This window comes from Cherax quadricarinatus, chromosome 56, assembly GCF_038502225.1.
Source record: "Cherax quadricarinatus isolate ZL_2023a chromosome 56, ASM3850222v1, whole genome shotgun sequence".
Taxonomy (NCBI): Eukaryota; Metazoa; Arthropoda; class Malacostraca; order Decapoda; family Parastacidae; genus Cherax; species Cherax quadricarinatus.
Genome location: NC_091347.1, coordinates 5,835,452 through 5,849,345, shown reverse-complemented (window position 1 = coordinate 5,849,345; position 13,894 = coordinate 5,835,452). Strand labels below are relative to the sequence as shown.

At 40.3% G+C, this 13,894-nt stretch overlaps 1 protein-coding gene across 2 annotated transcripts in view; it reads left to right on the top strand.

The window, feature by feature from the left end:
• The window catches only part of LOC128700629 (uncharacterized), a 343,321-nt gene that overhangs the window by 313,672 nt on the left and 15,755 nt on the right, over window positions 1–13,894 (top strand). For both annotated transcript variants that reach the window (XM_070097051.1, XM_070097050.1), the window contains exons 9-11: window positions 8,738–8,897; window positions 9,303–9,596; window positions 10,325–10,500. In XM_070097051.1, the coding sequence (XP_069953152.1) occupies window positions 8,738–8,897; window positions 9,303–9,596; window positions 10,325–10,500 (630 nt within the window). The remainder of the gene's footprint in view (window positions 1–8,737; window positions 8,898–9,302; window positions 9,597–10,324; window positions 10,501–13,894) is intronic.

The following is a 13,894-nucleotide window of genomic DNA, read 5'->3' as shown; positions in this document are numbered from 1 at the left end:
TTGGTGGTCGTCTTTCTTTTATGTCTCATAGTTGTGTTCGCTCCCCAGTCAGTCTGTACGTGTCCACTCTATCGGAACTCCCGATTATTTGGTACGTCATGATCACATCTCCCTGCCCCTTGGCTGTTCTTGGCTCAGTTCCTTTAGTACTTTAATACGAGGATAAGTATTTTGTGTGTGCCTACGGTACCTGGCCGTGCTAATTTATAGTACAGTCAGTAGAGGAATAAAAAACGAGGTATAAAATATAAAGCAGAAGATAATTTAGGTTAAACGTACATACCCACTACCAGAACTAATGTGCAGTTATTTACACTATGTATAATGTGTTTGAACCAATAAACTAAATCGCGAATAGAGTTTAGAGAGAGTGCATTTGAGTCTACTCACTGGTAAAGTTATTGAACACTTGCAGAGGACAGTCTAGTATGGTGTTAGCCAGCCCAAGGCTCGTGAGGGGCTTAAGGTCCAAGATTCCCTTACAATGCAAGACAACTTCACTTGGACCCTCACTCTGAACACGTTTAACTTGCAGTACCTGGTTATGCCACTCACACTTAAATGGTGGACTTATTGAAGCAGGCAGTAGTATACCGTGCCTCAGACTGACTCAAGATGACATTCAAGACTGTGGTCACATGTGATGTGCGTCGAATGCAAAAATTTGCACTTGGCACATGCCACATAGCCTGCAACTCGGGATCTGTTGTAGTCTGGGTGTAAACCTCAGAAGATCCTTTAGCTTCTGTATATAAATGAGTAGGTGCAGGCTCCACACTGGTGCTGTGGTGCTACATATTCAACGACTGACGAGACGCTCACGATGGATAATACCTTCAAAATTTTATTCAGATTCTTGGAAGCAGTTTATATATTTGGTTGAAATAGAGACAAATGCAGAATAGAACATTGGAGATGCGTTTCGCCTGTATGAAAGGCTTTTTTTTTTTTAATAACTGACATGAAAACAGCCTTATACACAGGCTAAACGTTGTCTCAATAAAAGCTGTGTTCTGCAGTTGTGGTTGTGTCAACCATCTTGTCTGTATGCCACTACTCTCCAGTTTTCATAGTTGCCAGTCTGGAGGGGCTCCATTGTTCTGTTGTAAAGCATGACACTTAGTTTTTGCATGTACACTTTTCAGTACTTCGTGAACCTCTGCTTGTTCGTGCAGCTTGTGAATCAGTCTCTAGTGGAGCACAGTGTCCAAGGCATACTGATATTACACAGTCTGTTGGAGTTCTTTCTGCGTTACCTTGAATTCTAGTAGGTTTGTGAGGCAGGACTTTCCATTTCTAAACCTAGCCTCCAACACAAAATCTAGAGATATAAGAGACACTGTTGTACACAGATCTGACCAGCAAAACACCATCTGAGATACTGGTGTGCACAGACCTGACTACCCGTACCGTGGTTTACCAGCACTATCTGAGGGTCTAAGAGATATTGGTGTACACAGACCTAACCAGCAACACATCATCTGGGGGTCTAAGAGACACTGGTGTACACAAACCTGACCAGCAACACACCATCTGAGGGTTTAAGAAACACTGGTGCACACAGACCTGACCAACAACACATTATCTGAGGGTCTAAGAGAGACTGGTGTACACAGAACTGACCAACAACACACCATCTGAGGGTCTAAGAGACACTGGTGTACACAGAACTGACCGACAACACACCATCTGAGGGTCTAAGAGACACTGGTGTACACAGAACTGACCAACAACACACCATCTGAGGGTCTAAGAGACACTGGTGTACACAGAACTGACCAACAACACACCATCTGAGGGTCTAAGAGAGACTGGTGTACACAGAACTGACCAACAACACACCATCTGAGGGTCTAAGAGACACTGGTGTACACAGAACTGACCAACAACACACCATCTGAGGGTCTAAGAGAGACTGGTGTACACAGAACTGACCAACAACACACCATCTGAGGGTCTAAGAGAGACTGGTGTACACAGAACTGACCAACAACACACCATCTGAGGGTCTAAGAGACACTGGTGTACACAGAACTGACCAACAACACACCATCTGAGGGTCTAAGAGAGACTGGTGTACACAGAACTGACCAACAACACACCATCTGTGGGTCTAAGAGTGAAGCTGATGAATTTAAGTGGAATAAGGAACTGGTGTCATCCTCACGCAGTACAACTTTAACACTTAAAACTGCAGTTAGTGTCAACTCTGCACAAGTGCGTGCCATTCAGATTATAAAGTTATTTTTATAGATAGAAGTTTAAAAGCCGTGTGGATCAGTCAGCGCTGCAGCCGGCATGTCCTTTCCCTTAAAATTTCCATGCACGTTTTTTAATATGTCATGGTATTCCCTTCATGGAATATTTTTCATGTGGATTGTGTGGTTGAAGTAGAGTAGGTAGAGTATGGTCCACACCTGAGCTGTCTAGACAGGCGGCACAGTGAGACTATCTGACAGACTAGTGTTAGGCTCTGCTAGGCTCTCCAGTATATAATATTTTGATGATTGAGGATCTTCTGTGTCTTTACCATGTTTTCCTCTCTCTCTCTCTCCCTCCAAACGTCCCTCCCCTCTCTTCCTCCCTCCCATCCTTCTTTCCTTCCTCCCTCCCTCCCTCCCTCCCCCAACCCCCTGATACCCCAGCTTGCTTCTTTCGGTTTATAAATAAGAATAAATAGTTATATGAGGCAGCATGTTACTTGGGATCCTGCCATCACTTAACAGGATAGTCTAGCAGCACCTGTGTACTCCTAGACGTATATGCCTGAGTCTATATACGCTGGGAGTTTATATACGCTGATAGCTTATACTTTAGCTAAAGACAGAGGCCAATGATTTCTAGAACAGATAATAAATAAAGGAATATATATTGCTTAACAGAATATTCCTAATTCCTGCCAAGGAAGATACTGTACTCTGACTATCCACCAATCAATCAATCAATCAATCAGTCAATTTTTATTTCCTTGCAAGATTACATTGAGATTATGAAATTATAAAAATGAGTTGCAGTGCAAAGAGCCACTATCATGCCCGGGCATTATGGGCACACTTAATTTAATGGCTTACACACTACATAATACTAAAGTAATTGAACATAGTTTGTTTAAGTTGTACATCTTGTTTATTTATAGTACACACTAATTTTACCCAAATTACAGTAGTTTCAATAGTAAATATTGAAATTATGTTATGGGAATATAACATTGTGAGTTGTTGAAAGTAGTTTACAGTATGAGAATGTTACAGTTGGGTGTAAGGCAGTAATGTTCTGGGTAGGTATTTATACTACAAGGTAGTTTTAATCTATGTGTGAACTTTGGGCGTCCCATTTTGAAGTTTTAAGATTTAGGTAATTGGGAGATTTTTTGGTAAAGGTAAATACTGAGTATTTAGTTTAGGGTGAGTAAATTTTTTTTGAGAAGTCTTAAATTGATGTTTAGACCGGGTTACTTTATTATTTACTGGTAATGAATTCCAAATTTTGGGGCCCTTTATGTGCAATAGTTTTTACACAGTGTGGTATGGACACGGGGTACATCAAAAAGAGATGTGCGTCTTGTGTTATGGTCGTGTGTCCTGTTAAGGTTGGTGAGGAGAAGTTTGTGTGTAGGGCTTATGTCTGAGTGTAATGTTCTGTATATGTAGGAGGCACAGGAATAAGTATGAATGTTCTTTACGGTGAGCAGTTTTAGACTTTTGAATATTGGTGGAGTATGCTGTCGGGAGTGGGAATTTATCATTCTGACTGCAGTCTTTTGCTGGGTTTTTAGTGGTCTTAGGTGATTTAATGTTGATCCCCATGCACAAATCCCATATGTGAGATAAGGGTAGATAAGTGAATGATACAGTGCAAGGAGAGCTGATTGTGGAACATAGTACCGTATCTTTGATAGTATATCTGCTGTCTTAGAGATTTTCTTGGAAATTTATTGTATATGTGTCTAGAAGTTGAGGCTTCTGTCAAGGTGGATTCCTAGGAATTTTCCCTCTGTGAGTCTTGTGATGGGTAATCCGCGTAGCATTATGTTAAGTGGAACATTTGCAGCTGTTTCCAAACTGAATGAAATGGGTTTTTGTCAGTATTGAGGGTAAGCTTGTTAGTCATCATCCAGGTAGATATTTTCTGCAATTCGGCATTAACAGTGTTGGCGAGTATGACTGGGTTTGGGTGAGAGAAGACGTATGTTGTGTCATCTGCAAATAATATGGGTTTGAGTAGTTGTGATGCATTTGGTAGGTCATTGATGTTAATGAGAAAGAGGAGTGGGCCAAGGACACTTCCTTGTGGAACACCGACTGTGATTGGTTGAGTGAAAGAGTTTGCTTCATTTGTGTACACATCTTGGCTTCTGTTACTAAGGTATGACTTTAGGTAGTTGAGGGAGTGCCCTCTTATACCATAGTGTGTTAATGTGCAGCAAATCATGGTCGACAGTATCAAAAGCTTTACGTAAATCAATGAAGATTCGCAGCGGGACTTCTTTCTTCTCGAGAGCAGTGTATATTAGTTCTAGCATGTGTATAATAGCATCATTTGTGCTTTTATTATTGCTGAATCCAAACTGACAGGGGTTTAGTATGGTATGTTCTGTGAGACGAGGTAGGAATTAATATGAATTAATTTTTCAATGATTTTAGAGATCAGAGGTAAGTTAGAAATTGGTTTATAGTTATTCAAGTCGGCTTGATCACCTCCTTTGTGGATCGGGGTTACACTCGCTATTTTGAGAATTGCTGGGAAGGTGGAGGATTTGATGGATTTGTTAAAGAGTGTTGCAATTATTGGTGACAGTACTTGTGAAGGTTTTTTGTACAAAATAGGTGGTAAGTTATTTGTCTCCTGCCTTGTTTTTAAGGGTGTTGATGAGCGAGACTTCTGTTAGGTTGGTTGGGGCTAGGAATAGTGTATTCGGGTAGGTGCCTGTGAAATAGTCTGATGGGCGGGTGTTTCAGCTTGGGATTTTGCTCGCTAGATTCTTTCCTATGGTGGAGAATAAAACATCTAGTCTGTTTGCTGTTTCAGTTGGTGGGAGTAGAAGTTCGTCTGATTTTGTTAATTTGTTTGTTTTCTTTTTGGATATCTTTTTAGTTCCTAGAATTTCGGATAGGGTTTTCCAGATCTTTTACATATCACCTTTTATGTTATGTAATCTGTTTTCGTAATACAATCTTTTTGTTTAGACTGGTCTCTAGTTATTTGACCCGTTCTGTACTGTTTTTATTTAGGTGCTTTGTGTTAATGGATTTAAGGATGCTGGGTGTTAGCCAGGGAGTTTTCAGGCTCTTAGCTGTGATCTGTTTAGTTTTTTTAGGGCAATGATAGTTATAGAGGTGGTTTTTTTTTTTTTTTTTTTTAGAAAATTATTAATACATTCATTAGTATATGTATATGTTTCAAGCTCATTATGCCAGTCAATGTTATTCATAGCTGTTATAAAGTTATTAACAGCTGTCTCGTTATGTAGTCTGAAGGTAACTTTAGTAGTGTCTTGGGGCAATTTACCTAGGTTGGTTATGAGAAAGGTAGGGTAGTGGTCTGTGGTGTTGTCTGTGATTATGCCTGATTGTAAAGGGAATATGGTGTTAGTCCAGATGTGGTCCAATATGGAGATACTAGTCTCGGAGATTCTTGTAGGTTTTGTTACGTTGGTAGCAACAAGCAGTTGCTCATAGTGTTTGTAAATTCGGTTACTTGTGGGTCCTGGTCATGTAGTAGATTTATGTTGAAATCTCCTGTGAGCAGTAAGTGGTCTTTGTTCATATGTGCATCAGTTATCATGTTTCCTAATTTTTCACTAGAATGGTTAATATTTGACTGTGGCACTCTGTAGATATTTATCACTGTGAGGGGGTTTTTGCAGGTCTTTTGATTTAAATTTAGCTATAATATATTCTCCATGTTCATCCCTTGTGCAAGAATTATTGATACATTCAAGTTGATCTGAGTAGTATAGAGCTGTTCCACCCCCTTACTGTTCTGTCCTACAGTTGTGTGTGGCTGTGTAACCAGGAATGGCATAGACATCTGTAGTACCAGGCTTTAGCCAGGTTTCTGCGAGTGTGATGGTTGACATACTGGTTTGAAGGAAATTGAGTAATGCTGTGAGGTCATCGTAGTGTTTGCGCAAAGATCTGACATTGTAATTAAAGATAGTTATGTTATTGTTGGCCCCGAGTAATGTCTGCTCGGTCTGCTGTAAAATAATTACAGTTGCTGTTCGATTTGTGTAAGTCATTTAATAAAAGGTTGATATCAGGATCAATGTTTGTAATCATAAGGTTGAGAGTGACTCTATAACTAGACTTTATTCAAAAGTATTATATTAAACTTAATAATAATGATACTAAACTAAGTTATCTTACTAGCTAATGGATTGTTACAAGTAGTTTTTTAAAAAATACAGAGATACAGTTTACTCTTAATATGGTACAGATTTAATGATTTTATATTGAACTCTTTATTTTAGAGTTTGACAAAAGTTGTAGATTTAGAATAGAGGTTTACTGAACACAATAAAATTGCATAGTACTAGAAGTAATAATTAAATTAAAAGTCTGCAGGTAATGGTAGTTATAAAAGAAAAATAAGACAAAATAATAGTTTATAATAAGAGATTAAAATAAGTAATTATAAAATACAGGAATTATTCTCTTATTATGGCACAAGTTTGACAATATAATATTACACAAGTTATTAGTTCTATAATAATAGTTTATAATACTAAGCAAGTAATGGTAAATTAAAAATAAAACAATAGAAATAAAAAGAGAATGTAGTGATCAATTGCACTAACGTAAAATAGACTGATAATAAATATGGTGTTGAACAAAATTTAAACAAGTAATATTAGTTAAAAATTATATAAAAAAAAAAGAATTAATTTATATTACAGGTTATAAATTTTTATGAAAAACTTTTAGTATTCAGTATTACACTGGTAGTAATATTACAACGTATAAAAGTAATACAAAGTATTTAAAAGTAAACTACACTAAGAGAATATAGTGATTAATTGTATGAAGAAGAATGGACTGATAGTAAATGTGGCATTAAAACAAGTTTTTAACAATTAATGGTAATAATCTGTAAAAAATGTACAAAAGTAAAATGGACTGAGAGTAAATATGGTATTAAACAAAATTTTTAGCAATAGTAATTAATAGTATTTAAAAAATGGAGTCGGAAACCGGAAGATGTACAAAGTTTCTCTTCAGTCACTTGCTTCAAAAATATAGTCAAACAGAACCCCCGGAATCTGACTTAAACTCTTCTTAAACAACTAATGTTTAAGTCCGATGCATCAGTAACAGTTCTTTTGATCCAAGTAATATTAAGATGCATAGTGATGCCCACACTATCACCAGTATGTTTCAACATATGTAGTAACCATATACATGTATATATTTTACCTCAGTATTTCCCTCATACAAATGTTGTTCCAAGTTGTTACACAAGATCTCAAATTAATATAATTCATATACCAAATTATCAGAGAATTTAAATGTAAAATAAGTCATATTGTAACATTCTGACAAACTACAAATTTGTCTCACTGTCTAGTAATTGTAAATTAGTTTGAACGTTAACCGAAATACTGTACATAACAGGGGACTTTCTTTGAAGTTGTTTATACATGTCAGTTACTCCATTGTCAATTATTGTATACTGTACTCCACTTTATTAAGTTGTTTGTTTATTGTTATTAATAGTAGTTGTAGTAGTGATACTAGTATATTATTATTATTATTATTATTATTATTATTATTATTATGGGAGGCAGTCAGGTTTGATTCAGTGAAGGGAGGTGAGGCTCCAGTTCCTTGGTTCAAGAGCCCTTCACTAGCATCAAGGCACCTCCTATGAATGAACGTAATATCAGTGTGGAGTGGAGGAACATGGTATGCCTCTCCCAGTGTCTCCATCTCCCCTTTCTCTTATAAAAAGAAGTGCTCTCCTCTCTTGGGGGAGTGTGTTCACGGGCCTTCCAGTTCTCTTCCTTTCGTGTCTCCTCCTTTCTGTGTTTTCTCTCTATTTCCTTGAGTTCTTTCCCCATCTCTCCAGTCTTTATCTCTCCCTCCTGGACTGTCTTTGACCTGATCTCAGAGCGTGAGGTTATCTGTAAGTTTTCTCATGCTTCAACATATGTTTTCTTTGGTTTTCTTTACCTGGTCTCTAATACTGGTTTAAGTCTTTTACTGATGTTCTGTAATTTCAACACAAATCACTGTTACGTAAGCAACAGCTAAGTAGTGTTACTGTTGAAGTATAACGTCCAATCCACTTTTTCTTTTGATCATCCTTAAAATATAATGTTTCGTGGTCATCATCATCGTAATACATTGTTTTGTGTTTAACACCCTCGTAATATAATGTCTTTTTTTTTCCAGCACACTGAACTTTTTGCCCTTGGATTACTGCTACCAGCGTTGTATACACGACACAGCTGCAAAACAGACTTTTATGCTAACAACGTGTCGCTCTGTGTAGAGCTTTGTCAAGTCATTGTCTTGAAGCTCTAGACAGAACGATACGTTATCACTTATCACAATAAAAGCTCGCTCTGCACCTGTGCCTTTTCAGTAATATCGTGGCCAGTTGACTTTTGTATCCTGTCGCCAAAATAGGCGGTGTGGGTGATCATCTGTAACATCCAGGGTATAGTTGAGGTTATGTTCCCTCACTTTGTGCAGCCTCTTACACTGATCATCCCCACCGTGTTGTGATATCGCAGGAGAAGGTGCTGGTGCACAACGTCTCAGCTGGTGTGATCGTCAGCAACCAGAGTCTGGTGCTGCAGAGGGTCACCAGGACCCAGGCTGGCCGCTACACATGCCTCGCTCACAACACTGTCGGTGACGGCCTCTCAAACTCACTCACCCTCGACGTCAAGTGTGAGTAACTTTGTGTGTGTGTGTGTGTGTGTGTGTGTGTGTGTGTGTGTGTGTGTGTTATATTCCAGCTACACCCAATCGAAGTCTCAGTGTCAGTAGTGTGTTTGGGGTAAGAAATTGCATGGCTAAGTGCGTCGTATAATAAATTTTTAAAAGCACCAATAAGATACTCTGTCACGCCTCCCCATCATACATGCTTTTAAACAAGAGAACAGAATTTTCACCTAATTGTTTAATTATGAAAATCCAGCAAATGCTTCGAATAAAACTTGTTTACAACCACTTTCCTTTGGAAATACTACTTACATCTTGTATCACGTTCTTTCCATGCTTGCGCGTTGTGTGATTCTTTTGGGTTTAGCGCGTAGTTATAATTATAATTATAATAATCTCCCTGCTTTGCAGACGCCCCTGTGTGTTCCCCGGGACAGGTAACCACTTACGCTGTGGAACGCTACGAGGATGCTGAAGTAACATGCTCCGTGGAGGCTAACCCCATCCAGGAGTCCTTCCAGTGGACGTTCAACAACACGGCGGATACCATCGACGTGCCTAATGGCCGCTTCACCTCCCTAGTCAGCCACAGTGTAATCACCTACACCCCCATGACCTCCTTCGACTACGGCACTCTCCTCTGCTGGGCCACCAATGAGATAGGCGAGCAAAAAGAACCCTGCGTCTTCCACATTGTTCCTGCAGGTGAGGACCAGGTGTAATTGTTTGGGTATTCGGGGAGTGTGACAAAAGTGTTATAAATTATTATTATGATTATTATTAGTAGTAGTAGTAACCGTAGTAGTAGTAGTAACAGTAGTAGTAGTAACAGTGTGTGGATCAATTAGCGTAAGGAGTGGTGGAGGCTCGATCCTTCTTTGGCTAAGAGCATAATATACACGCTACTCTTGCTTCCATTTAATACTTATATGACAAAAAAGTATGGAAGATATACGAGAGAGAGAGAGGGGGGAAGGGAGGGAGGAAGGAAGAGGAGAATAATTATAGAACGAGATACAATACAACAGGGTTTGAAATAATATAAGAGTGTAGGTAATGATGTATTACTCGGGAGAGGAGCTTCAGATAAGCTGTGCCTGGAGATAATTTTTCTTCAGTAAACCCGCTGAAGAAACTTTTCCAGTTGGTAAATTTTCATTATTTCTCATGTAAGCTCAGCCGTTAGGTAAGCTGCTTCTGCTTCGACAAGCTCAACATGTAATAAAGTTGGTAGAATTACCGACAATATGTAAAGTAAAAGGACACAAGTGCAACTAATGTGACATTTATTGTGGCAACGTTTCGCTCTCCAGGAGCTTTATCAAGCTCAACATGAAGCTCCCCCCACCTAACTTGTCCTGTATTGAAGGAAACTGTTCCCTCCCTCCTGCCTTCCCATAGTCAGCCGTGACCCCTCTCGTCACCTTCCCCAGGTAAGCCGGAGCCACCAGGTAACTGCACAGTGGGGAGCAGGAGCCGCACCTCCGTCAGAGTGCAGTGTGTGGCAGGCAGCAGCGGTGGCCTACCCCAACACTTCCTCCTGCAGGCAACATCACATGCACCTCACCACCAGCTCAACTTCACTTCCGACTCCTCGCCGGACTTCCACGTGAGTCGCTATACCATTCTAGTACATATATTGTTTATCTGAACAACACCCCCAATATGTGCCGAAGATGTGGGTGGTAAGATGTCTTCCGGCTCCTGGGCCCCACCTACTAACCAGTAATCTTTCAGTGAGATAAACCTCCTACCCCTGTAGATACGTCGCAATTATTTTCCTGTATGGGATAGCCTCCTCTACCCCGTCTAGTGTCTGTTTGCATGTCTCCCTTACACTGGATAAATTATCTTGTATCTATAATACATAAGTTCCCAACCTGTAGTTGACGGACCACTGGGGGTCCGAAAAGGCGGTACTGGGGGTCCGTGAGCCAAGTTAAAAATTTCACGAAGCTGCAGTGTAAAATGTATAATTACCGGCGATAAACTTTCAAAATTGCAAAGCTGTTTCCAAATCGGAGTAGCCAGAACTGGCATACAAAGCCCTGAGATATTTAATACCATACCCCACTACATGTTTATGCGAACAGACTTTCTCCCGGCTGTTTTATATAAAATACAGAAACAGGATGAATGTGGAACCTGATCTACGCTTAAAACTGTCATTGAATCTGAAATTCGGAACAGTGTCATCAAAGCATCATCAGTCGTCTTATTAAACAGGTAAGTTTTTTAATACTGCCATTTATTTAATTGCATACTCAGTTTCGCATGTCTTTCAATTGAGAGATGAAACTGGGAAAACGAGTTTGCTTTTAGTAAATAAAATCAACTTGTTGAGTAGACAGACCTTACAAAAACCTGGGTCCCTGGGAAAATTAATTTAAATAAAAGGACCTTGGGAGTGAAAAGGTTGGGAACCACTGCTCTATTGTCTTATATATATATGGTCCCACCTCACTCACCCTTATAAACATTGTCCATAGTTTTTTTTTTTCTTGAAATATCAGTCCCACCACCAGGGAGGGTCCTTGATCCTGGTGACGCTGCTTTTAGATGTAATGAATTGGACTTGATCTCTTTTCACACAGGGTTTGACAAGGTTAAGGATCCCTAGCTTTATTGACAAGCTAAGAGCTGTTGAAATCTCTCTCTCTCTCTCTCTCTCTCTCTCTCTCTCTCTCTCTCTCTCTCTCTCTCTCTCTCTCTCTCTCTCTCTCTCTCTCTCTCTCTCTCTCTCTTCTCCTCCTCCTCTCTCTCTCTCTCTCTCTCTCTCTCTCTCTCTCTCTTCTCCTTCTCTCTCTCTCTCTCTCTCTCTCTCTCTCTCTCTCTCTCTCTCTCTCTCTCTCTCTCTCTCTCTCTTTCCTTGGATCGAAGCTTATTGCTTTCCATTTCCCCCAGGTGCTGTACGGCCCCTACGGGTTGAACGCTTCCACCTAAATGTAATAATAATTGTAATGATAGGATTCAAAGTCAAACATTTATTTCCGCATGATACAATGTTTGTACAGAGATTGGTAACACTTGGTTGTGCTTGCAGAAAACCCCTGGTTATGTGCTAACACACTGTTAATTAAAGGTAACGTTTCGCTCGTCATCGAGCGAAACTTTGCCTTAAAATAAATGTTTACACCTGAGTGTCTCCTCATCAGTGAAGATGCTGTTGAAAAACACTCGAGTCTCTTCTTATCTTTTCTCAGCCTCTGTCTTCCCAGCATTATGAGGTGCCTTCCAAGGAATTGGACCTGCTCTCCTCTTCCTTGGATCGAACCCGATTGCCTCCTATTCCATCCAGGTCGCTGCATGACCCCTACAGGTTTAGTGCTACCATCCTACATGTATAACATTAGATTCGTTTCTTGAAGTTCGTCTTCACAGTTCAGGTCTGTAATTAGTGTTGCAGGTGTGTGTTCCATACTATTGCAGGTGTGTTCCATACTAGTGTTGCAGGTGTGTTCCATACTAGTGTTGTAGGTGTGTGTTCCATACTAGTGTTGCAGGTGTGTTTCATACTAGTGCTGAAGGTGTGAGTTCCATACTAGTGTAGCAGGTGTTCCATACTAGTGTAGCAGGTGTTCCATACTAGTGTAGCAGGTGTTCCATACTAGTGTAGCAGGTGTTCCATACTAGTGTAGCAGGTGTTCCATACTAGTGTAGCAGGTGTTCCATACTAGTGTAGCAGGTGTTCCATACTAGTGTAGCAGGTGTTCCATACTAGTGTAGCAGGTGTGTTCCATACTAGTGTAGCAGGTGTGTTCCATACTAGTGTTGCAGGTTTGTTCCATACTAGTGTAGCAGGTGTTCCATACTAGTGTAGCAGGTGTTCCATACTAGTGTTGCAGGTGTGTTCCATACTAGTGTTGCAGGTGTGTTCCATACTAGTGTAGCAGGTGTTCCATACTAGTGTAGCAGGTGTTCCATACTAGTGTAGCAGGTGTTCCATACTAGTGTAGCAGGTGTGTTCCATACTAGTGTTGCAGGTGTGTTCCATACTAGTGTAGCAGGTGTTCCATACTAGTGTGTTCCATACTAGTGTAGCAGGTGTTCCATACTAGTGTAGCAGGTGTTCCATACTAGTGTTGCAGGTGTGTTCCATACTAGTGTAGCAGGTGTTCCATACTAGTGTAGCAGGTGTTCCATACTAGTGTAGCAGGTGTTCCATACTAGTGTAGCAGGTGTTCCATACTAGTGTAGCAGGTGTTCCATACTAGTGTAGCAGGTGTTCCATACTAGTGTAGCAGGTGTTCCATACTAGTGTAGCAGGTGTTCCATACTAGTGTAGCAGGTGTTCCATACTAGTGTAGCAGGTGTTCCATACTAGTGTAGCAGGTGTTCCATACTAGTGTAGCAGGTGTGTTCCATACTAGTGTAGCAGGTGTGTTCCATACTAGTGTTGCAGGTGTGTTCCATACTAGTGTAGCAGGTGTTCCATACTAGTGTAGCAGGTGTTCCATACTAGTGTTGCAGGTGTGTTCCATACTAGTGTTGCAGGTGTGTTCCATACTAGTGTAGCAGGTGTTCCATACTAGTGTAGCAGGTGTTCCATACTAGTGTAGCAGGTGTTCCATACTAGTGTAGCAGGTGTGTTCCATACTAGTGTTGCAGGTGTGTTCCATACTAGTGTAGCAGGTGTTCCATACTAGTGTAGCAGGTGTTCCATACTAGTGTTGCAGGTGTGTTCCATACTAGTGTAGCAGGTGTTCCATACTAGTGTAGCAGGTGTTCCATACTAGTGTAGCAGGTGTTCCATACTAGTGTAGCAGGTGTGTTCCATACTAGTGTAGCAGGTGTTCCATACTAGTGTAGCAGGTGTGTTCCATACTAGTGTAGCAGGTGTGTTCCATACTAGTGTAGCAGGTGTTCCATACTAGTGTAGCAGGTGTGTTCCATACTAGTGTAGCAGGTGTTCCATAGTGTTGCAGGTGTGTTCCATACTAGTGTTGCAGGTGTGTTCCATACTAGTGTAGCAGGTGTTCCATACTAGTGTAGCAGGTGTTCCA